At 50.2% G+C, this 24,312-nt stretch overlaps 2 protein-coding genes across 5 annotated transcripts in view; both read right to left on the reverse strand.

Moving 5' to 3' along the window:
* Positions 1-2,099: 2,099 nt before the first annotated feature.
* Positions 2,100-19,746, reverse strand: LOC115851671 (carboxypeptidase A1). Of its 4 annotated transcripts, none has more exons than XM_060305317.2 (12): positions 19,678-19,699; positions 9,807-9,925; positions 8,918-9,021; positions 7,955-8,036; positions 7,264-7,497; positions 6,925-7,026; positions 6,296-6,397; positions 5,994-6,104; positions 5,282-5,372; positions 4,575-4,774; positions 3,976-4,060; positions 2,100-2,330 (listed from the first exon to the last, which is right to left on the reverse strand). In XM_060305317.2, exons 2-12 carry the CDS (start codon positions 9,843-9,845, stop codon positions 2,143-2,145), a joined length of 1,338 nt encoding a protein of 445 aa, XP_060161300.1. In that variant the 5' UTR covers positions 9,846-9,925; positions 19,678-19,699; the 3' UTR covers positions 2,100-2,142. The 4 variants fall into 4 exon arrangements, with proteins under 4 accessions (XP_060161300.1, XP_060161299.1, XP_060161301.1 ...); XM_060305316.1 differs by lacking the exon at positions 19,678-19,699 and adding an exon at positions 10,073-10,887; XM_060305318.1 differs by lacking the exon at positions 9,807-9,925 and having other exon boundaries at positions 19,678-19,746.
* CPA5 (carboxypeptidase A5) overlaps positions 10,121-24,312 on the reverse strand; it is a 59,105-nt gene continuing 44,913 nt past the window's right edge. Inside the window, exons 12-16 of the mRNA XM_030853812.2 lie at positions 24,219-24,309; positions 20,722-20,921; positions 20,382-20,466; positions 19,678-19,892; positions 10,121-10,178 (exon numbers count right to left, since the gene is read on the reverse strand). Coding sequence (XP_030709672.1) covers positions 19,705-19,892; positions 20,382-20,466; positions 20,722-20,921; positions 24,219-24,309 — 564 coding nt within the window. The 3' untranslated portion in view covers positions 10,121-10,178; positions 19,678-19,704. The remainder of the gene's footprint in view (positions 10,179-19,677; positions 19,893-20,381; positions 20,467-20,721; positions 20,922-24,218; positions 24,310-24,312) is intronic.

A 24,312-nucleotide genomic window follows, 5' to 3' on the forward strand; every position in this document is an offset into this window, starting at 1 on the left:
ATTTGTAAAAATATGTATCTGCAAACTGGAAAGTTCTTCCTGTAGTTGAAAATAGAAAAAAAATGTTAATGACTTCCATGTCTCCATTTAACGAGCATTTATTAAGTGCCTACTCTGTGTCATGTACTTGGCCAACCAGTAGAAATTGAGTGTTGAGCAAAACAGCACAATCCCTGCCCTCATGGAATTTTCATTCTGGTGCTTTACTCCTGTCTTTTCAGCTTTCTTAAGACTCTTACTTGCTCAGAGCCTTACTTTCTAAACTACAACTCAGGGAAATTCAAAATGACTTGCAAGCCTACAAAATAAAGATTATAAAATTTATAAGTTCTTTAGTATATGTGGAGAACACTCATTCAACAAATATTTATTGGGTATCTGTATGTCAAGTACTGTTGATGGTTCTGGAGATTGAATGCCAAGTCAAGTGGTCTCTGCTATCAGGGAGTACAGTTTATTTTAAATTAAGCAATTCTACCCTTGAAGCCTAAGTAATCCAATTTCGTAAAATGATATATTGTCTTGCTAACTTAATATTTTTTCACTTATCAGTCTTTATTAAACAGTAAGATCAGTTTCGTTTTTTTTTTACTTGCCCAAACTGAGCCATTACAGTGGGTTTCAGCTTAGCTACATAAATTGAAGGGAAATGGTTCCCAAAAGATAACTTGAAGGAAGTGTCATAAAATCTTTAGATCATCCTTCTGTAAAGACTGAAACACCATTTAACCTTGCCTCATAAACTTATATATGTATAACTTTATGTGTACTATATGTATAGTCAGCCTCATTCTTTTTGTTTTTTAGAATGTTTGGTAGCAAAAAAAAATTAAAATAAAAAAATGAATGGGGTATAATTATAAAAATTTTGAATCACTATATTGTATATGTGAAACTAATATATACTGTAAATCAACTATACCTCAATTTTAGAAAATTAAAAATTATAAAAAACCTCCAAGATGAAAATTCCCCAATGGGCCTTTAAAAAAAAAGAAAAAATCGTTTGATCTTCAGGCTATTTTATGTGAAAAAGACACAGATTTTAAGTCAGTGAAGATGGATGCATTGTGATACTTCATCTGACTGATACAGGGAGAGGCTGCCATCCTTACCCCAGCCCCCCTATTTGGGAAGCTACCAAGCCACCCCCCATCCACTTCCCAGCAAGTTCAGTGGGAGGAACCCCCTGCTTGACAGTCACACCTTAAGAGATTTGGAAGAAACGGAATGTAGATTCTTGCTTTGAAAAAAAGTTGAGATATATGCTATGTGCTGTGGTGCTAGCCACTAAGTGTGATATCACAGCCACCAGAATCACCAAGCAAGGGAGGGAAGCCAAATTCTAGGAGCTGTGGAGGGTATGGGGAAGGAGAGGAGAGCCTTACGTTTGAGAAATTTTGCTAACGATAATGAGTGGTGGTGAGTGGAAGAGGAGACAATGTAGCAGGAGATGCTAGAAAGGATGGGGCAGTGAGAAGTAAACTACTTCTGTCTCTAAAGGCAAAGTCTTCCTGATACACTTCAATTAATAAAATGCCCTGGGATTGGTGTTTGTTCTTTATCTTCAGTAAATGATTCCATTTAACCCAACTGTGTCCTTCCAACTTAATTAGGAGTGGGAGACCATACTTTGCTCTATAGAAATTTGCTTTACCTGGCTGCAACATTGATTTGGGACAACACTGGCCACTAGGATTATTCTAGTTTGTACTCAGGGTTATTGCTTTTGTAGATGAATGGATCCAACCAGCTACACTATTGTACAAGCTGAATTCCTCACCACTGCGGGGTGCCGGGCATTTGGTTAGCAGCTGTGGCTGCTGCTTGCTCCTAAGGTATGAACAAATCACCCCACTGACGAGCTGAGCTCAGGGTGGTCTAATTAAAACAGATGCCACTTGGATACAACTTCACAGGACCTTGGAATGCAGGGGAGTTTAAGGGTCATCTAGTCCAACTACCCACATGTTTCCAGTGAGACCTGCGGGAACTAAATCACTTCTGCCACAGCTTGAAAAGGCAGACATGCCACATGCATTCCCACACATGAGCCCCATTCTGGTCCATGTACACTCAAACTTTATTTGGCTGCCTGGGTGGGGACGGAGAGGAGGAGGAAGACAGCGCTGAAGGGCCAGGTCAGTAGGGGTGATTCAGCGTGTGCTCCATGATGGTCAGAAGTGCCAGCCATGTCTCCTGGGCCGTGGGGATGATCTGGGAGGCCGGCAGCAGGAAGCCATAGCGCCCGGTGTCCCGGAGCTCGAAGGTGAAGGAGTACTTGATGCCCTGGTTGTAGGTCCAGTCAATGGTGCCTCCACTGGCTTGGTCTGGGGCAGGAGCAGACCGACAGAACAAAGGTCACTCGCTTGAAAACATTTGCATGGGCTGGGCTAATGGTCCAAAGCCCAGAGCCTCGTGCAGTGTTGACTGGAGTCAGCATCTGCTAAGTTCCTACTGTTGACCAAGCAGCCTGGCTTCCTCCCAAGAAGCTCCCCTGAAGGGTCTTAGTCCAAGAGGCCCAGAGAGGCAGACCAGCGATGGTTCTCCTCTCACTGGGTCATGCAAGGAAGCTCCCACGATTTTGAAAGCCACCTCCATCTAACAGCCACTTGGGTCAAGCCCCCACATATACCAGAGTTGCCCACTTGGGTAACCAGGACTGTCCCCCGGATGCTGGTCTGCAGGGGGAAAGTGCAAGGGTCAGAGTCAAAGCAAAAGCCCCTCGTCTGTCTTTTGCAGACAGATTTGCAGTAGGTGTCAAAGCAGCTGCAGAATCGGGCAGGGGAGAGGGAGGTGGCTGCATATCAGAATTTAACTCCACAATATTGAACAAAGCAAAAACCTTTTGACTCAGGGTTAAAACAGTTTCCAAAGAAGGCCTGGAGTCCAAAAGTAAGGCCAGCCCCAGGTAAGACTGTGACTCACTCACCCCCAGAACTGGGCACTTGGGGCAGGAAGTCTGAGGTGTGTCCCTGCGCCCTGCTTCTTCAGTACTCTCACCTCCTGTCAGCCACAAGCTTGCTGTGTCTCTTCAGGGCTCAATGGGATCTGAACACCGCAACCTCAACCCCTGCTGCCATCCCTGCCACCTGTCTCTGCTGCAGCCACTGGGTCTCTGTGCTCTTCCTGCCGTTCCCATACACGCCAGGTCAGGGCACTCGGGAAGGCCTTTGTTCTAGAAGATTCCTCTGCCTGGAAGGCTCTTCCTCAAATAGACTCTTAGCTCCATCCCTCCTTTCCTTCAATACTTGCCCAAATTTCACTCTCTCAATGAGGCCTATGCTTCAGTCCACCTGCCCTGCTTCCACCCCCAGTACTCCTGAGTCCCCTCACCCTGTCCTAGTAGTTCTTTTTCTCCCAGCACTTATCACCTAACACATGGTATCATTTCCTTATTCATGTTTATTGTCATGGCTGGCTAGAATGGAGGTTTCCTGATCTTGGCTTATTTTTATTCCCAACTGTATCCCAAGCACACAAAACAAGGCCTGGTATATCATAGGTGTTCAATAAACATTTGTTGACTTAATTCCATGTTGATGTAGCAGTCCTCCTCTCAGGGGCAGTGCATGGATAAGTAAGCTGGGAAAAGATAGGATATATTCTCTAACTGAAGGGCATTGGAGGAAGAGTATTTTTTAAGTTGAATTTCTTAGGGATCTACAATACAAAGGCCAGCAGAACTCTCTACCCGCTCCATGCATGAAGCTGAACTTAACCCCAAGATAAGAGTTCTCAGAGGAACTGAAGGGTTTGTCTGAAGGTATCGAGGAAGGCAGAGTTCACATGAGGAAAGGGCCCCGCTGCCCACCAAGCCAGCAGTAGTCAGGCGTGGCCAGGGCTGTTCTCCTCACCCATGCTCCCAGGTTGGGGAACCCTTGGCTACCTCCTCCAGGAGGGACATTTCCTCCAGCAGGGAAAGCCAGCTGAGCTTCCTCCCAGACCACCCACAGAGACAATGCACCTACTTACAAATTGTTGTGATGATGCTGCCATACTTGAACTTGGTCCCATACAGAGAGGTCAGGGCCTCAACAGCAGACTTAGCCACCTGATCCTGGAGAAAACGCCAAGCAAGACTGCTTGTCATGGCCAGCAGTGCCAGACCCCCAGAACCACAGGGCCAGGGTACCCTGGGGGCTGGCAGGATGACCCAGGAGCACATACCCTGCAGAAGCCAGCCCCCAGCAGAGAGCATGGAACCTGTTGGGTCCTGCAGGGTCAGGCCCAGGAACTCAGCAGGATGTGACCTTGTGGGATGTCTGGCTGCTACTTCACTGCCCTTTGGTCACCCTGCAGCTCCAGGTTTAAACTTGTGGTACAAGCTCAAAGTCCACCCCTACCCCTTCCTCTGTCATGTGACAGAAGTGACTCAACCACTCTGTGCCTCAGCTTTCCAGACAGAAAGGCTAGTCTGCCCTGCTGGTCTTCTCAAGCCATCAGGGGTCCATGGGAGAAAGGGGTGCTAGGCACAGTGTAGGGCCTCGTGCCTTAAGCAGGTTTGATGGATAAACCCAGGCCCACCCAAAGCTGCCTTTGGGATGAGAGGGCAAGCAGGGATCAGCACGTACCAGCTCATCCTTGTCTGCAGGTGATTCTCTTTTGTAGCCAAAGGGATACAAGAGGAGCTGGGAGTAGCTGTGGATGGAGATGAAGGCCTTGATGTTCCCGTGTTCTTTCACAAAGTCCACGATGGACTTGACCTCCACTTCGGAATTGGCAAACTTGCCACGGTAAGTTTCCGAGCATGGGTTGCTGCTGGATCCGGCCTCTGTGGGAGGGGAGAGTTGGCATTCCTTACACCCAAGCAATGTAGCTTCCATGGCTTCTGGTCTTTGCATGAGTTGAGATGCAGGAGGGCTCACCCCCACCCCGGATAAGGAAAGGGCAGAAGCCTTTTATAAGCTGGGGGTCCTGCCTCCCTCCCCAGCCAAACTTGGACAAAGCTGATGGACATGCCCAGAGAGGTAGGAAGGGCTCCTCAAGCAACACCAGTTCCTGCAGTGAAGTGACCACAGAGGGAAGGAGCTGAAGTTACGCTAGACAACCAATAGATTGGTTTCAGACCTCAGTTCCATTGGGAAGGACTTTACAGGCAAGGGACAAGCAGATCTCAGAGGGCCACCTTCCTCACTGTGCACCTTGGAGGAGAGGCCAACATTACCCATGTGCCTCCACTGCTGGGGCAGGAGAGGGTTGGGGGATGACAGGACAAAGGACAGTAAGAAGCCATTCTGGGGTGTCCCATCCCTGCTCCCCAAACCGCACTGGGCCTTACTCCCAAAGCCAGCGTCCCAGTTCCTGTTGGGGTCCACCCCAATGCAGGTGGAGCCCGACGTCAGGGATCGAGTCTTGCGCCACATTCGATTCTGAGAAAGGAAAAGTGATCAGCCACCCAACAGAGGCCACAATCAACACAGAGCCCCAATCCGGAGCCTGGGTGTGGACACAGTATGGAATCAGAAGCCACTTTCAACTGGTTGTCAGGGAGGAAGGTCTGCAAAGGGGGCTCTTGGCTGAAGGAAAATGGAGGAGACAATGGATGGCATTTGGCCAGGGGGTTCTACTGGCAGAAAGAGGAAGGCATGTGGCAACCACCCCCCCAGCCCCTTACAAAATTGATTGGTAGCATGCTATCCCATAGACATAAAGTAGAACCAGGGAAGAAGGTCTGGGCAGTGTGTCTCCACTGGGGAAAGTTCTGTCCCCCACAACCTGGACATTTGGCAATATCTGAAGATGTTTTTGGTTGTCTCATCTGGGGGCTTGAGTCAGTCAGGAAGCTGCTTGCGCAGGACAGCCCCCAACACATGAAGAATTATCTGCCCCAAATGTCAAGAATGCCAAGGTCAAGAACCCCTAGTCTAGGGGGACAGGTCTGTTTGTCCCTCTCTCAACTTCTGGGAGTTGAGATTAGGGGTGAGTAGCTTGTGGGGCTCAGAGGACAGAGGCCCACCCTGCTTTCCCCAAGAAGAGGAGAAGGCCTGTACCTTGCTGTGAGTGAAGGCAAAACCATCAGGGTTGGTGACAATCTCCAAGAATATGTCCATGTTGTCCAGAATGGCAGTGAAAGCTGGGTCCTGGCCATAGTCTTGTGCGATCTGGTGGAGGTTGGGGAGCAGAGGGGCAGAGCGCGCCAGGCCAGGAATCTGCCATGCTAGAGCAATGGATGCCTGCCCTCGACCTCCCTCTGTGGTCATTGCTTCTGGATGGAAGCAGGGGCCAGGGCTTCTATGGGCCTTGGATACCGATGCCCTACCAGGCGAGAGCACCCTCACCTCCGTAGGCTTACCTTCTTTGCAAACCAGACCCCACTGGCCTGGGTGACCCACTCCCGAGAATGGATGCCCGTGTCAATCCAGATGGCTGGACGGTTGTTCCCCCCAGTGCTGAACTGGATGAGAAGAGCAGGAAATAGTTCAGCTGGGGCCCTGTCTCACCTCCTTGAAGGGGAGTGCACCCCAACCCAGAGGCTGTCTGCTCTCTGGTATCTCAGGTTGAGGCTCTGTTTGTGGGACCATCACTCAGGTGGGATGTGGGAGTGGGTCTGGACCGGGATCCTGCAGAGCTTTGCCTCCTGCCCTCAGCTCAAGCTTGGCGCAAATAATGACTCAGCCAGACTTTCGGGCCCCTCCATGTTCCAATGCCCATACATAGTTCTCTGTCGGAGGTCACAAACAAAACATTTTATCTGGACTACCAGACACTGGGATACTTTCCACAATGTGACACTTGACTGGAAACACTTGCGTCACCTAAAATTGTGTGTGTACTGGTATGCACACACCTATGCTACACAGGGAGTCCATATAACAGTGTGTTCTCTGTAACCCTGGGCTCACCCATGGGTGCCTACGCACAGATGTGGGGGCCCAGTCTTGCAGATGTGCTCACGTACATCCACTGGCAGGTGCCCGTTACCTTCAGCACGTAGATGGGACGGCCTTCGTAGCTGCTGCCGATCTGGAGCTTGCTGACAAGCTGTGGGTGCTCGGCCGCCAGCAAGTCCATGAAGTCATAGATCTGAGGAGGCAGAGGAGGGAAGGCTGCCTTCATGGCTTCCGGGCACCTGGATGCCTCCCTTAGCAGCTCCGTTAGCGAGCCTGCTGTGAGCCCTGAATGCGGAGGAGCCACGACCCAGAGCCTCAAGGCCACATGGTGACAGAGCAGATGTCACGCACACCCAGGCTGGCCCTGGCGCGTTCTGCCAGTCTGACGAAGAGCTTGGTGCTTGTGGAGCGGGGCCCCGGGGTCCCTCACCTCCTCCAGGGTGTGGTAAGTGGCATAGTTAAAGGTGTTAGTGCTGCGGGCCCGGCTCCGGGAGGCGAACATCTGCTCCTGCTCGTCGTCCAGCAGCGACTGCACGTCCTCTATCATGATTGTGTATCTGAGGCCACGGGCCTCCAGGAAGACTTTGACAGCCTGGATGCTGGGGAAGGGCACTCGGACGTCGATGGGGGAGCCTGGCTGGGCAGGGCCCCTCCAAAAATCCAGCTGGGGAGGACAAGAGCCACTGTCACAGCGGGCTGGGAAAGGGCCTGCCCGGGATAGGGTGTCGGCACCAGAATTTCCCATATAATTGGGGATGGGGCACAGCTGTTAGGGGAAGAGGCTGCAGGGAATCCCTGGGTGCTGGACAAAGTCCAGTTTGGTCAGGGAAATGGCCCAGGAAGCAGAGTGGAGAGGCTTTGAGGCAGCAAGGGAGAGAGAAGAATTAGAAGTTGGGGCGGTGTGGGGGGCTCTTTTGCTCAGATGCTCAAAGGCAGCAAGATTCTAGCACTGGGAAGTTTAAGTCACTTCCTAACAGGGATCAGTCCCATGGCTCCCTCCTGGGTGGCTGGGGAGAGAGAGCCCAGGCCCCATTTGGCCCCAGGTGGGAGGGGGTATGAGGCGAGCCCATCTGCCCTGAGACGTACCCTGGGGCCTCAGGGCAGCTCCCACATCCTCTAACCTGTAGGTGCTCCAGGTCCTCCAGCTCCTTCACCATCTGTACCTGGGCTTCATCGGCCGCAGAGATTCGGAGCACCTGGTGCCTGGGCAGAGCGGGAGGGGAGACTGAGGGCCTGAGCAGCTCCTACTGGCTATGCGTGCTCCCCAGGTGGGAGGAGGGCGGCTGGGCCTCGGTCCTCTGGGCTGAGCAGGGGAAGCACGAGGGATCCTAGCGACGGGAGGCCTGGGCTCCTCGGAACCTTCTGGACACTGCTGCTGTCCCTATCCCAGCTTAGACTCTTTCTCTCTAAAGCTAGCTAGGCCTCCTCCTGCCTCCTCTTCTGAAGAGTCCTCCTCAGAGCTCAGATATTCTCCAGGGCTCAAGAGGCTGTCCTAAGAGACCTGACCCCTTCTCAGTCCTGGTCCCCAGTCAGCTTGCCTTCCAGGATGTGCTAGTCTGCTCCTCTCTGACCATCTTCCCATGTGTCTGTCTGTCCCTCTCCTCCAGATGCTGGCTGGGGGTTAAGTCCTCCCTATCTCCCTTCTGAGCACCCCTTCCTCTCCATGCTCCTACCCCACGAAGTCCTCTTTGCCAAGGACAGCCCCCAGCAGCACGCTCAAAATCAGCAGCCCCTGCATGCTGCAGCCAGTTGGGAAGGTCAGTTGAGGCGGAGAAGGTCCTGGGGCCTTTTAAACTCTCCCAGGACAGAGGTCTCCTGGCTGTGCCCAAGAGTTGTCCTTCCACTTGCACCTGGGCTCTATCCCACGGGGAGGGAGAGGTGGGAGTTCCAAGCTCTGACACCTACCCACTCTCCCTGATAAAGTGGCAGGGAACAGGACAGCTGGAGAGATAAGCCAGGCCTCAACCCCTGGCCATGAGGGGCCGTCCTGGGCCTGAGGGTCAGCTAGGGCTGAGGCCTCCCAGCTGGAGCCCTGATTGCCCAGAGCCCTGCAGCCCACAGACCCTATGGTCCTGTTTACTGACCCGGCAATGGAGAAGGAGCCAGGACTCTGGAGTGGCCACACCAGCTGCAGCCTCATGTGAGGTGTCCTCTTCTCCCATTTCCCGGAGCACCAGCTCTTTTGTTCCTATGAGAGAGCAGGATGGGACCTTCTGGGACCCCAGCCAGCTCCCAGATTTCCTGGCTTCTCACCACACGGGCTTTGTCCAGGGCTGCCTGACCTTTAGGGTACAACCCCGTGAAGGAAACTTCCCAGCCCCACTCTTACCAGTCTCGGTGGCCTTGTGGGAATCAGGCCACAGCACAGAAGCAGAAGTTTCCCTCCACCCCCACTGCTCTAGGGCTCTGGGATCAAGGGTTGCCCTTGATGGGAACTGTAACCAGATGTCCTCTGAGTAGAAAGTGCGGTGGTGGGAACCAGGGCCAGAACCCTGTTGGGACTGCACACTGTATAGGAGACACTGGAATTCACAACGGGGAATTTGCTGTGGCTCTGGATGCTGACCTCATTGCAGAGACATCTAACACAAATCTGCCCTAATCCACCAGGGCCCCAGTGGTTCCCCGGCAGCATCTGGGGGCCCTGCTCTGGGTCAGGGCCTCAGGCTTGGGCACTGCCAACAATGAAGGCGGCCCTTTCCGGTTTCCATCTCTTCCCTCTGCCTCCCTAGCCCACCTCCTATGGTCCAACCTTCCTATGCCAAGGCAGAGTGACCCCATTACATTTACCCACAACTCTCTCCTGAGCATAGCTCTGGGAAGATGATGAAACACTGAATCCATCCTCAACAGATATTGAGCCTCCATGAAGACTGTTCCTTTCTACTCTGGCAGCTTTTCCTGCCCTCCAGACCCCAGGCAAGGCTTACCACCTCCCTGAAGCTTCCTCTGGCTTCTTTCTCTCTCACCTACCTGCCCCTTCTCTGAATGTTCATCTCTTTGCTCATTCATCCTCTGGGTCAGGTCCTGTGCTCCACCCTGAGATGATGCCCGAAGCAGACGGGTGGGTCCCTGATCTCACAGAACTCAGTCTAATGGAGAAGACAGAAGTAACCCACTAACTTGTGTCCTCTCAGGCTTTCCAAGAAGCTGTGGGTCAATAAGACAGGATTAAGCATGCAAGAGATTCATGGGGAGACACATCCATGAAGGATAAAGGGGAGAGAGAAGAGCCTTACCTCGTTGCAGGTCTGACACCTGGGAGAGGATTGGGCAGGAGGAACTCAGCCAGCAGTGCAGTTCTGAATCTTGGAGCCAACATTGCAGTTCAGGGAGCCCTACGTCCTATAGGAATGCTGGTACTAGTGCCGCATTGTGCTCAGTCACTAGCTGGGAACAGCCCGTGGGAAGTGTGGCCACATCATACCACGGTGATACTCCCCACTGACTTGTCAGGGAGCTGAGAGAGCTCACAGTCTAGCGGGAAAGACAGAAGTAACCAACCAACATGTTGGTTCTCCAACAGGTCTCCAAGAAGCTGTCACCAAGACAGGATTAAACATAAAAGACACTCACTGGGTTGCTCTCCTTGCTGTAGGAGACCTGAGCAGTGCATTTCCTGTGATGTGAAGTGAAAAGTACCAGTAGGGGTATGGACTTAGAACTATGGGCTCATCCAAGAGTGTCCAGGGAAGACTTTACCAAGAATGTGAAACTTGATCTGGGTCTTAATGACTGGATTTTGCCAGGGATGGAAGGGAAGTGGTGTTTATCACACTGCTTGGTTCTTGAGCACAAACCGATATTTATTTCTCCTTAATTGTTCCTAGAGTGTTATTTCTGTCTCCCCAATGAGACTAGACATTTCCTGAGACCAGGAACCAGGTCTCATCCATCCCTCAGTCCCCCTCATCTCTTAGTGCCCTGCAGTGCTCTCGAGCTGTTCCTTTTTTAATTTTATTTATTTATTTATTTATTTATGGCTGTGTTGGGTCTTCATTGCTCCGCACAGGTTTTCTCTAGTTGTGGGGATCAGGGGCTACTCTTTGTTGTGGTGCGCGGGTTTCTCACTGCGGTGGCTTTTCTCTTTGTGGAGTACGGGCTCTAGGCGCATGGGCTTCAGTAGTTGTGACTCGTGGGCTCTAGAGCGCAGGCTCAGTAGTTGTGGCGCCTGGGCCTAGCTGCTCTGTGGCATGTGGGATCTTCCCAGACCAGGGCTTGAACCCGTGTCTCCTGCATTGGCAGGTGGACTCTTAACCACTATGCCACCAAGGAAGCCCCTCGAGCTGCTCTAATCTGTTCCCCACTAGGAAAGAAAGTTTTGTAGAGCCTTTCTTTAGTTTGCATTATGAAAACAATATTTATTTTTCTATTTCTAAATCAAAAGTGGTCCTATAATTTTTAATGTTTCATGCACACTACACATGTTGAAGGGTGTGTTGGCTAACTCTTGGCCTTTTGTGAATTTCTTCCAGAAAAGACAAGACCATTGGAAAAGGGGTGGGGGGAAGGCACTGCCTCGCCAAGGGGCCTCTTGCTGCCTCCAGCCAGCAATCTAAGTTGTCCAAGAGTCATATAGTCTATTTTCTTGCAAGGTTGGAAAAGATTAATTCAATGTTGCAAGTTGAAATTAAGGCCAGCACTGGCAGGAAGCTGAAAGCACAGTGGCAGAGGAATGTGGGTCTCAGATGGAAATTAAGCCTAATTCCTGGGGTCCCTCCAAAGCACCTCAGTAAGCTGAAAATTGCCTTTTGGTAAAGACCAATTTGCTAGACTGGAACCTGGGGCAGAGGGCCACAACTCTGTCTCTCTACCCATGGGCATGTTTGACATTGGTCCAGAGCAAGGGCAAAGGATGAGGGCCATTGGGCTGAAAGCTGGGGGAACAGGCAGAGCACCAAGACCTATTAGCATGAGAAAGAAACCACCAGGCCGGCATCTAGATTCAAGGACAAGTCACTGGGTAAGTGCCTGAGCGCAAATAGACGAAAGACCTGCTGTTTCCACGTGGACAAGCATTCAGCATCCCTTTCTCCTTCCTGCTGGCTGAGCAAACCCAGATTGAATGCAGGTGTCACCCCTCAGGAAAGTCACCCCATTCCCAGCTTAGGGATAAATTCTAAGATTGGTCTAAGACAATCTTCAAGGAATCTCATTCTCTTTTGCAAGTGAAGTGATTGGTTTAGAGGTGGGCACGTGACACAGTTTTGTCAATGAGATGTGAGGGGAGGCCAGTGAGGAAGCTTCTAGAAAACATTTCCCCACTCTTGAGAAGGAGGTACCTTTCTCGAATATTGTCAAGTCTGTTGCCCCACCTTCGGACTATATAATATGAAAGAATATTCATTTTCTTTTCATTAATTGGGATTTCTGTTGTTGCTGTAAAAAGCATTCTAACTGGTGGACTTACTAAGCTTTTAAAGTACTTGTATTGTCAGAAGACAATAAATTTTAGCCCAGGGGAGCCTTTATGTGAAATGGAGAAAGGCACCCCTCCCACTCTGGACAGACATCATCCCTTGTCCTCAGCAGAATACCTTTGTGCAGTGCACAAACTGGGCAACTATCCGTGGCAGCCCTGTTGCCAGAGAATGTCCAGGCATGGTCAACAGAAGCTCTAAGACAATGCTTAGAGACCCCCAAACCAAAACCTAGAAAATGGGTTGTTAAAGCGGCATAAGGAGAAGCAGTCCCCCATGTCCATATTAGAGATCAAAGGGGGACAGTGGGCAAGGGAGAACTTTGAAGAGAGCACAAACGGGTGCAGTCAGAATGGCTGCAAGAAGTAGATGGATGAGACTTCAGCTATCCCCCTTTGGCAAGTGTGTTTAAGGCTGTACGTGGTAAAGTGTGCATGTGGGAAAAGAAGTCTATATGGGAATTTGAGGCAGCCAAGTGGTGGGCTGTAAAGGACATCTCTCATTTGCCCCACCGAGTATCCTCCTCCTGATAACAGCATCTCCTTTTTCCCTGAGGGTCCACCCTTCCCAACTCCGAGGCCATGTGATTCAGGTGGACCTAGCCACCCCACCCCCACCCCAACTCTAGGGATGAGCCAACAAATTCTATTCTCTTTTTTTTCCTCAAGCTTTTTCAAGTAGGTTTTCTGTCACATGTGATTGAAAAAAGTACCCAGCTATAAAACAGATAACTAATAAGAACCTACTGTATCACACAGGGAACTCTACCCAATACTCTGTAATGGCCTATATGGGAAAAGAATCTAAAAAAGAGTGGAGATATGTATATGTATAACTGATTCACTTTGTTATACACCTCAAACTAACACAACATTGTAAATCAACTATACTCCAATAGAATTTTTTTAAAAAAGAAAAAGAAAGAAAAAAGTACCCAGCTCACACAGACATTGTCTAACTTCAGAAGAGAGCAAAATGGGAGAGGAATGCCTTGTAAAAGTAGACTGCCACAAACCCAGCATATGATTTGGGGCAGGTCCCTATACATCCCTGGACCTCAGTTTCCTCATCTATGAAGGGAGGGAGTTGGTCAGAATGATCTCCATGGTCCCTTCCAGTTGTGACACTCTATGATTCTGGGACATTTGTATTTTTACCCCCAAACAAATCTCAGCCATCGTGACAGGTCTGGGCAGGGTGGAGAGAGGCTCACCAGGTTTGCGGGAAGATCAGAATAGAGCCACAGGGGCCCTGGGGTTTGCAGTGGGTAAGTGTTCCCAGGGTAGTGTAGGTTGGGAGGGACCACATCCTGCTGAAGCTGCAGCAGGGGGTTTTGGGGTGGAGGTGGGGGTGACGTGGAAGACGAGGAGGTGGAGGCCCATCAGCAGCCTCCTTGAGTTTTGCTTTCGTTACTGAGTGTCCAGCAGAGCCTATTTGTTTGCTTTGAAGCTGTGGAACTGTCGTTTTAAAGTAGCTAGCAGTGTTTGACCCCAGAATGGAGGCAGAATCTTTCTTTGGAGGAAGAGTCACCTGGAGGGAGCAGCACTCCAGTGGGTCTTTAGGAAAAGTCAAGTCAGGACTTCCCTGGTGGTGCAGTGGTTGAGAGTCCGCCTGCCAATGCAGGGGACACAGGTTCATGCCCCGGTCCGGGAAGACCCCACATGCCGCGGAGTGGCTGGGCCCGTGAGCCATGGCCGCTGAGTCTGCGTGTCCAGAGCCTGTGCTCCGTAGCAGCAGAGGCCACAACAGTGAGAGGCCCGCGTACTGCAAAAAAAAAAGTCAAGTCAGAGCCCAAATCTCAGAACAGAGATGCAAAAGAGAGAGGAGCCAAGCAGGAATGTCCCATGTGTAGAAGGAAAAACGGGGAAGGGGAGGTTTGCCTCTGCCTGAGCCTGGGAGAGGAGCTGGGGAGCACTTGAGGGTGCATTGCTACACTTGGGGGCAATGTGGGAGCAGGCAGAGGGTCAAGGAGAATGAAGGCTGTAGGGGTTACCTCATGAAGGAACGTGAACCAGCCCCAACGACAGCCATCTCCAGCATCCAATTTAAGTGCTTTATTTTCTACATTGCATTTCCCTTCCGTATTCCCAAGTAAAATTTTGTGAGATGTTACCCTGTGGTCTTGGCTATGCTTTGGGGAATTGAGAGAGGTGGGCTGATGGGTGGGTGGATGAGAGCCACAGAAGTTGGTAAAGCTGGTTAGGAGAGAGCAAGAGGCCGAGTGCAGACCCCGGGGAGAAGTTAGTGAGGGACAAGCCGAACAAATAGATTTGTATCATCATTCCCAAGGATGGTCCCGAATCCTGGGGTAAGGAGACTCTGAAGGCAAACAGGCTGGAGTTGTCCTTCAGGACACACCCCCCCACCATCACCTACAAGAGGAACATGTCCTCACCAGTTTGTCAAGCACTGACAGGCCCTATGTTCACTGGTTTTTCCCTCAGTTTGTACTAAGTGGCTGCCTGGGCCTTCTTATTTTTCTAAAGAAGCTTTTTAATTTTATTTTTCAGTAAATTCATTTTCTCTCTGGCCCTGTATGGGGTGGTCAGAGGGGAGATGGAGGAGGACAGGGGAAATGGACAGCACCTCACGGGACTCCCAGGACCCCAGCCATTAGTGCATCACCCTTGGCCTCTGCCGCCTGCCCTGCCCTCACACAGGACTCTTTCACATTCCAAACTGCCTGCCTAGTTTGTTTTCTTAAGAAAGCAATAACCACAGCACATTCACTGTGGTTCTTTATAGCTTTCCATATGTATAATCGCTCTTTCTCTCTTCAGTTTTTCCAATGTTTTTTTCTTTTAAATAAATGTTCATAAATTTTACTGGTGAAAAGGATGAAGAAACATACGAAAAAAAGACAGCTTGTTGGGAGGAAAAAAAAAAAGAAAAACAAGCAGAATGCAGAAAAATAAATTCTTGTTTAGCATTATATACCTAAGAAATGGGGGTGGGGGGAAATCAAGTTTTATGAAAAAGAGATTATTCTGTAATATCTTCAAAACTTGCATGTCTAAGTCTTGAGCTTTTACTTGATAAGCTTAAATCCCCAGCCATCACCCCCCTGGGCTTGCTGAGGAGACCCCTCAGTCCTAGGAGGACGATCCCCGGCTTCTCTCAGCCATTAGGTTCATGTGGGGCCTTGCGTAAGTTAGATGATCCGGAGGCCCCCAGTCTTTATAACTGCAAAGGGTTGGATTAGAAGCTTTCAAAGGACCCTTTCATCTGGAAAATTCTATGGCTTTATGATAAAGTCAGTCACTTGATGAGCTAGAGCAAAGAAATGGATTCAAAGGCCCCTTCAAATCCTCTCTCCCATCAGAGAAGCTGCAACAGACGCTGCTGGCTGCCTTCCCAATATCCATCCTCCCCTTCCTCCTTACCAGCAAAACTCCAATTTTTGGGGGGGTCAGTAATGTGTCCAGCTATAAAGCAACTTCCCAGCCTCTCTTGCAGCTGGGCGTGGTCACCTGACACAGTCCCAGCCAATAAGATGTAAGTTTAAGCCCATGGATGGCCAATTCAGCTGGCTCACATTTTTTTGCCCCTTACCCTTACCCTTTTTTTGCCTGGAATTCAGTCATATGATGGCAACAGACTAGGGGTCAAAATAGTAGGAAAGTGGCAAAACAGAACAGGCCAGAGGGGTCTGGGTCCCCAGTGCATCAAGGAGTCACTGAACTAGCCCTGCACTGCCCACCGCAGACGACTTATTCTGTAAGAGAAACAAAACCTTGATCTGGTTAAGCCACAGTAAGGTGGGTTTCTGTCACATACGCTAAACCTAGTTGTAATTTGCACTAGGCTGAGGAGAAGAAACACCCCCTTTCAATGAATATTGAGCACCTACTGTGTGCCTGACAGGAACTGAGAGTGAATAACCCAAACATGGTCGTTCCCCTCATAGGCTCTCAAACTAGCAGTAGAGACAATAACAAATAAAGAAGTCAATTAATTATTATCACTGCTATCAAAGAAAGAAGTAAGGCTCAGGAAAAGAAAATAATAGATCTACTTCCAGTGGGTGGTCCTAGAAGGACTAGTGAAGCAATGAAATTGAAGGGGAAATTTTACGGAGTGGGCCACACGAAGGAAGAGTAAGAGGAAACAATATTCCAGACAAGGAGGAGCAGCACATACAAAGGCCCCTAGTTGGGAAGGAGCTGAAGTAACTGAGAAAAAGCTGGTGAGGTTGGGGCTGACGAATGAGGCGTTGAAACAAGGTGAGAGAGGGCCAGCCACCTTGTAGGGCCTATAGCAGGGCCAGCCATGTGGCGCCTTGGGCGGGTTTTATTTTAAGGATTTTAAGGAAAAAATTGCCTTTTAAGAAGACCCCCCATCTGGAAAGCAGTTTCAGCCCCAGCTTCTGTGGGCCTGTTGGCTGCACAGAGATCTGTGCAACAAGTTCCTGGTCCTGGTCCTGAAGGGCTTTGGGCATGACTCAGGGTCACCTGCAGGCCAGTCCCAGGCCTGCCACTCAGTAGCTATGTGCCTTTTAAAAGCCACTGTCCTCTCTGAGCCTGAGCTTCCTCATCTGACAATAAGAACAGTAATAGTCCTACCTTGGGATTTCCCTGCTGGTGCAGTGGTTAAGAATCTGCCTGCCAATGGAAGGGACACGGGTTTGAGCCCTGGTGCAGGAAGATCTCACGTGCTGCGGAGCAACTAAGCCCGTGCGCCACAACTACTGAACCTGCGTGCCACAACTACTGAGCCCACGTGCCACAACTACTGAAGCCCGTGCACCTAGAGCCCATGCTCTGTAACAAGAGAAGCCACTGCAATGAGAAGCCTGCACAGTATAACAAAGAGTGGCCCCCGCTCACTGCAGCTAGAGAAAGCCTGCGCACAGCAACAAAGACCCAACACAGCCAAAACTTAAAAATAAATAAATAAATTTATTTAAAAAAAAATAGTCCTACCTCTTAGAGCTGTGAGGAGGCAATGTGTTGAATCCTTGGAACCATGCCTGCTGCACACTATGTGCCAGAAAAGAGTTTATTATTTTCACTGTTACTGGGAAGCCCATCAGCGTCCACATACTCCTGCCTCTAAGGCAATACTTCTCCAACTAGGCATTAGCATCACCTGGGTCCCATCCTCAGCGACTCTGATTCAGTAGGGCTGGGGTGGCCTGAGAATTTGCATTTCCAAAAAGCTTCCAGGTCATGCTGATGCCTGTGGTCTGCAGACCACACTGCATTTGGCTAGGGTCAAGGCAGCCCCTTGGGAATATTTTGGGGAAGGATGACTGGCTTCCCACTGCTGTAGTCACCTTCAGCCCTAATAGACAATGGCAGAGGGTAGGAGGCCCAAAGCCCCACTCCCCCTAGAAGACTTGAATGTGTTCCTTCTGGGAAGCAGGAAAGCAGGGATCAGAGATTCTCAGCCTTTAAGGGACCTCGGAATTTCTGGGGAAGATGGTAAAAAAAGCAAATTTGGGGGTCCACCCCAGAGATTCTGTTTCAGCCTGGGGGTGGAACCCAAACATCTTTATGTTAAATGACTTCCTATAGATTCTGCCACAGGCCACGCTTGGATAAATGGTGACATGGTGGTTTTGGAGTTACACAAACCCAAGTTCAAATCTCCCTCAACTTTCAATCTATATGGCCTTTTGTGGCCTTTAAAACTTCTCTAAATCACGCTCTCCTTATCTGAGCTTATTAATAAGCTTATTAATACCGGTAATATCCTCCCCCTGAGGATGAAATAAAAATATTTGTGCAAAGGGCATAAAAGTTATAATCACAGACTCCAGTGTGCAAAAGTATGACTTGCTTTATTTATCTAACTTAGCCCATGACCTCGGGTTTCTGTTAATAGCAGAAAACTTCAGCTTGGAAATTCTAGACCACTTCCAGCTCTAAAAAAAACTCATCTTTTTTGGGAAACTCTAGCCCGAGTCAGGATTCTTTCATCCTCTGTCACTGGCCCTTCCCCTGGAAATGATCTAGGTTCTTCAGGGGTTCATTTCCCTGATTTCTCAGGCCTCCCACACAGAACAGCTGGTCCTGGGCACAGGCATGCCCAGTTGATGCCCACCGTGCCATCATGGCTGCTGGCTGCATGGCCCCTCGGCTCAGCCTACTCGCCTCTACCCTAAGCCTTCTTACCCGCCAACCTTCTCATTTCTTTGCTAAGAGCTCTCAACAGCTGCATTACTGATGTGTACCCAGCCATATGGCTGCCTCTAATCACCTGTCCAGAGCCCTTGCTCAGCCACTGTTAATCTGAGGCTCAGGCGCCATATTGGACATGGCCCATACCCAGAGTTTTGATCACCACTGATCCCCTCTTTCCGTTAACTGGTCCAACTTCTGTCTTCTTTTACAGGTTGGGTGGAAAGGGGGACTTGTTCCTATTTTCCCCCGCTTTCTTCCCTGTCTGTAAAACTCTGCACCCCGTGTCCTGCAGGCGCCAGTTCATGGGTATCCACAATCCTTTCCTTCAGCGACAACAATTACTAAAGTCTGGCTTTTGCAAATGAAAGTCTTGCTTCCTGCCTCAGACTTACACAAGCCCATTCAGCTCTCCAGTTGACTTCTTGTTCTCGGGGGTACTTGCCTTCCCCTGAAAGCAGGGCAAACAGACCCACCCACTATCCCGGCTGCCCAGTGATGGGGGAAGGCAAAAGGTACAAGGAAGCCTGAGGATGGGAGAAGGGACCTCATTTGTATCTCAGAATCTCTCCCTGAGATAAAGTAAATGGCCTTGCCTAAACTAACTTCTCAGTGCACGACAACCATGATGATTATCGTGAGGAGGAAAAAGAGGACTTCTCTCTGGATGTTCAGTGCTGTGCTGTGCTGGCTCTGACTGGCTGCGACTCTGCTCCCAAGACCAAGGGAGGCTGTGAGGGTACCCAGCAAGAGCAGGTCACAAACCAGTAACTTTTTCACTTTCGTTAACAGGGTGAGAGGGATCTTCTGAATGGAGGACTCTGAAATGTGCGTCTACTCCCTACCCAGCATGGGAAATGAAGCAGGAAGAGGAGGAGGCTGCCTGTCTGTACCCACCCCTCGCTCCGGGTGCCAGAAACACCACCACTGGAGATCCACTCCCTCAGATCAAATACTGTCCCCTCCAGGCTCACTTAAAATGTAAATACCAAAGGGACAGTGCAGTGTATTAGTCGCTCCAGGGGGTGTGCTATCTGTTCTAGGCCCCGAGAACATTTCAAGAGGAGAAAAAGGAAGGGCTGCTAGTCCCCCTGTCTGCATGGATACCTGAGGAATGAAGAGGCATTTCCAAGGCTCCTGTCCCCTCCTCAATGCTGAGCCCAAAGGGGTGGCAGTCAGTGCCAGAAGCCACCAAGCCTCTTCAAACTTTTTTTTATTTCCTAAGGCGTCAGGGCAGGGGTGGGGAAGGGATCCATAACTTGGGTTTCAGGAGGAGCCCAGGCCTTGGGAAAGAAGACATACCCTCTGGCTCTGCCCTCAGCAGTATTGTCAGTAGGGGTAATTAAGCGTGTGCTCCATGATGGTCCGAATGGCCATCCACGTCTCCTGGGCTGTGGGGATAATCTGTGTGGCTGGCAGCAGGAAGCCATAGTGCCCCGCGTCACGGAGCTCGAAGGTGAAGGAGTACTTGATGCCACTGTCATAGGCCCGGTCGACAGTGATCCCACTGGCCACATCTGGATACAAAAGGGCAAAGAAATGCCCCCAAAAGGAAGAACAGGGTGTGGTCACAAGGTACAGAGGCATCCTGAGAGGACAGTGGGCCCTGGGGGCCAAACTCCCACCCATTCCAGACCACACCAAGCTTCCTGGCCCAGGCCTCAACCTGGGCCATACACTGCTCACCCAGCCCAATCTCTGCCCTGGCAAAAAGAAGCTTCTGGAGGCCACCAGACTTAGGTTATTTACCCTCAAAGAACATTGCAGTAACCCAGGCATTGGGAGATAGGCACTAATTAATGCTGCAAAGAAACAGGTGTCTGTGTCTGGGTACCACCATTCACCCTTCTATTCAAATGTGGAAATCAGCTCTGGCCCAGCCCAGCTAGATCTATGGCACAACCCTGTGGCCAACCAGGCCTGCCAGTCAGCAGAGCTTGCACCTGGCCCGACCCTAGGTGGATGTGGTGCCTGAAGCAGCAACAGACGAGGGAAGGCTCACTCACAGAGGGTGGTGCTGATGCTGCCATAAATGTACTCGATCCCATGAACCTCATACAGGGCCTGCACTGCATCCTTGGCAAGACTGTACTGCAAGATTAAATCCAGAGAGTGAGATGCCGGCGCTCCCCACACTCCCACACCCTCACCAGCTGCTGAGAAGCAGGGTCTTCAGAGTCTTGGAAGTTGAACATGTAGATGGCTCTCGTGAGAAGGAAGCACAGCACCTCCAGTTTTGAACTTGATCACATGTGAGAACAAGTCCCCCCACCCCCCACTCCCTACCATGGGGCCTGTTGGGAGTCTGCTGGATGCCTCCCCCAAGCCCTAAGCAGCCAATCTCACCAACTCTTCCTGGTTTGAAACAGGCTCCAGAGAGTGGCCGTAGGGGTACATGAGCATCTGAGAGTAGCTGTGGATGGAGATCAGAGCATTGATGTTCCCGTGGGACGTGATGAAGTCCACAATGGCAGCCACTTCTGGCTCTGACTGAGGGGAGGGCCCATGATAAGTCTCTGAGCAGGGGTTGTTGTTAGAACCATTTCCTGGAAGTGGAGTCAAAGCACCCAAAGTGTTCAAATTCCCAGGCTTGGGAAAGACACTTAGTGCTCACAAAATATACTGTACTCCTCTACATTTCCTAGCCTCTTTTGCAGTTTGGTTGAGGTCATGTGACTACTTTTGACCAATGAGAATGTGAGCGGTGATGATGTGTCACTTCTAGTTGTAGGCTAAGAGCAAGTGTGACTTCTCGACACTCTCTTCTGTCTGTGTGCTTGAAGGAAAAAACTCTAAATGGAGAAGTGTCCTGGATCCCTCTGTCACCAGTGGAAGAAAGCTGTCAAGGAGGGGCACCTACCCACATTGGACTTTGTATGCATGAAAAATAAATTTATATTGTGTTAAGCCACTGAGATTTGGAGGGATATTTGTTACTGCTTCATACCCTAGCCTAGTACATCAGAGGAGTGTTGCCACACCATGACTCAGCAGCTCTGTGGCCCTGTAGGGAGCTCCCTTGGCTTGTCCTTTGGTTAAGCCCTGACTGTGGCTCCATTAGAAAGGCAGGCCTGCCTCAGCAGTTGCCAGTAGGTCTCCAACCTGGCCTCCCCTATGAGCAGTGACCCCTTTGAGCTGATCCTTCTCTGCTGACCCTCCACTGCCATGGGAAAGGCCTGGGTCAGTTGAGTGCTCAGACTTATTGTCTGCTCAAGCTTTGCCACAGCCATAGCCCAAGAACAGCATGAACTTGGAGGAAAAGAGAGACTAGATCACCATAGTTGCCCAAGGCTGGTCTGGGAACCACAGATGCAAAGAGTCTTTGAAAATTCTTCTTGGGGACCTAAGTTGGAGAGAGGGCAAAGAGCAGCTGTGCTTCTATTCTGTTCACAAATTTAATTTGTTCCCATCTCCTACTAGACTCTTTGCTCCCCATCTCTTTTCTTCCTCTTCTGTTTTCCTCCCCTCCCCAAGGGCCATGTCATGGAGGGCTAGGCTGGGCTGGTCACGATTTGTGGGTTAGGAACACAACTGGAAAGAGCATCCCAGGTCCTGCTCTCACTCCTCCTCCCTGAAATGACTGCACAGAAGCCAGTCAGAGGCCAGAGATTGCCCCAACTTCTGAAGCCTCCTGAGGATGCCAGAGCACCCCTCAGGGCAGTGAGTTGGCCAGAGAGCTGAGAGGCTTGCCCACCAGTTCAGATGCTGCTCTAGGACTGCAGCAAACAGGTCCTCCCCAAGGGTGCAGGTGAGGGCAGCGGGGTGGGAGGGATGATCTACAGATTACTCTTTACGCAGCAATTAAATTAAGGCAATAATAAAACCATAAACAAAATCTTCCCCCCGAGTCACTAACCAGACACTCAGATATTTCTGGCCACAGGCAGGCCCAGAGGCGATTCTGTCACCTGGGAGCGCATCTCTTCTTGGTCTTCGGGTCCTTGCCTAGGGCAAGGACTGACCCTGGTTAGAAGGGGATGTGCCTGCAGGAAAAGAGGGCGTAGGAGCAGCCTCACAGGCTGGAGCTGGCCCAGCTAACAGTGGCCCTGTTTGTTGTGTCTGTTGGGAGCCTCTGCACCTGCTACACTTGATGAATGACAAATAGCAACAGATGAGCAGAGCGAGGGAGGCTGCAAGCTTTGTCTGCGTTTGCAGCCCACGCATGGAAAGTGGTTCCCCTGCCAACGACCAGGTGGCTTTGCCCAAATATGGAGAAACACTTCAGGCCGTTAGTTCTGGTTTGAGCTAGGCAGAATAAACTAATCTTCCCCTGACCAAATGGGAATTAGCTGTCTGTCTCTGACATTCACAGTCAAAGTCCTCTGAGCCTGCCTGTTTCACAAGTACCTGCTAATGGATTCATTAGCTATTTATTTTTCCTTCTCTAAAAATGTAATTTGTAGCAAGGGAACTCACTGGAAGGACATGGTAAATTATTAAAAGCAGTAATCTTTGGGCAGGGGGATTATGGGAGCTTTTTGTCCCCTCTGGGCTTTTTTCCCACATATTTTTTTTTACATTGTGTATATATATATACTGATTTTTTTTCCTGTGGTGAAACTCACAAAAGTTATTTTCTTTAAGAGGTAATTTGTCTTTCTTCTAGCCAGTCTGTCTCAGGGTACGTGGGCACTCCCTTCAGCCAGTTTTGAGGGGCCCACGTGGATGCCCTCTTGGGGGCAAATGTCTGGTTATTTGGAGGTGGAAACCTAATTTTATGTGGCTGTGTTCCCTTACACAAGCAGCTAAAACACAGCCCCAGACTCTCAGGCAACCCCTACACTGTGGGCTGGTGGCCTCACTCTGTATGCTTCAGAGCTGTCCTTATTTTCAATGAGAACAGACTCAAATCAGATTTTGAAAGCAATGGGCATCCAGATCTAGAATGTTCTATCTCGTGGGCTTGACCTCCCATCTGCAGATCTGCTTTTCAACAGCATGGCGAGGGGGTAGGAGCAGCCAACAGCACGGCATCGTCTCCTGTGGAGCCAAACCCTGATTCCCCAGTATAGTGTGGGAGCAGTATCTGGGGGCTGAGGGCTGTACCCATACACCCCTCTGTTTTGGAGACTTTCCTGGTTAGACCCAGAACCCCAACCATCAAATTTCTGCATTCCCAGGGTCCACATACTCATCTCTGGGCTTTCTGGAAGCCTCAGTTTCCCCATCTAGTCCCTAAGCCTCTCGTGTGGCAAGGGAGATAATCAGAAAGAACACCAAGGGAACTCAGGAGGAAGCTGCCCACCCCTCCCTTGAATGATACAACCCTTCAGGTAAACAACAGTCCAACAGCCCAGGGTCACAAAGTAATTGGGCCAAAAATAAAAGCCAGGCTCAAGTCAGTGTTAATGATAAGGAACTAGTTTATTTTATGTTCGAACCTTTGTTCTGGCCTCCCCAGAGGGCAAAATTTGGGTCACAGGTCTCAGGGAATGAATTTGGAGGCATTTTCTTGTGGCATGCTCCATTCAAGGAAGGGCTAGAGATATTTGGGTGGGGCACCACAAATTCTGGGTTTTGAACAATGAGCAAGACTACTTTGGACCTCCTTAAGCCTTTCTCTGCCATATTTAGGATCTGACCCTTGCAGTTAGTCCCCAGGCAAGGAGCTGTTTCCCATGAAGGCTTTGCATATGTATACATTTAACAGACATATGCAACCTCTCCCCATACCTCACGGCCGATCCTAGGCATGTGCCTGCCTGTCTCTGGCCATGACTCACTTGCATTAGCTAACTGCTTTGCCTCCCCAGTTATGAGTCAACATAATCTGACTGTGTGGGAGACGTGCCAGGAACCAAGTCCTCTCCAGCCCTGCCCCCGGGTGCAGCAGACTGCAGTACCTCCAAAGCCTGACTTCCAGGTCCTGTTAAGATCCACACCAATGCAGAAGATTCCGGGTCTGCTGCACTTGTTCTTCCGCCACAAGCGGTTCTG

Source organism: Globicephala melas, chromosome 9 (assembly GCF_963455315.2).
Source record: "Globicephala melas chromosome 9, mGloMel1.2, whole genome shotgun sequence".
In the NCBI taxonomy this organism is placed as follows: Eukaryota; Metazoa; Chordata; class Mammalia; order Artiodactyla; family Delphinidae; genus Globicephala; species Globicephala melas.

Coding starts and splice junctions, on each gene's coding strand:
- LOC115851671 (XM_060305317.2), bottom strand. CDS start 9,845: ATGAATGAGCAAAGAGATGAACATTCAGAGAAGGGGCAG. Junction 5,373..5,993: donor TTGCCTTCACTCACAGCAAG/GTACAGGCCTTC, acceptor TTCCTTTCTCAG/AATCGAATGTGGCGCAAGAC. Junction 4,775..5,281: donor CTGGGACGCTGGCTTTGGGA/GTAAGGCCCAGT, acceptor CCCCTCCCACAG/AGGCCGGATCCAGCAGCAAC.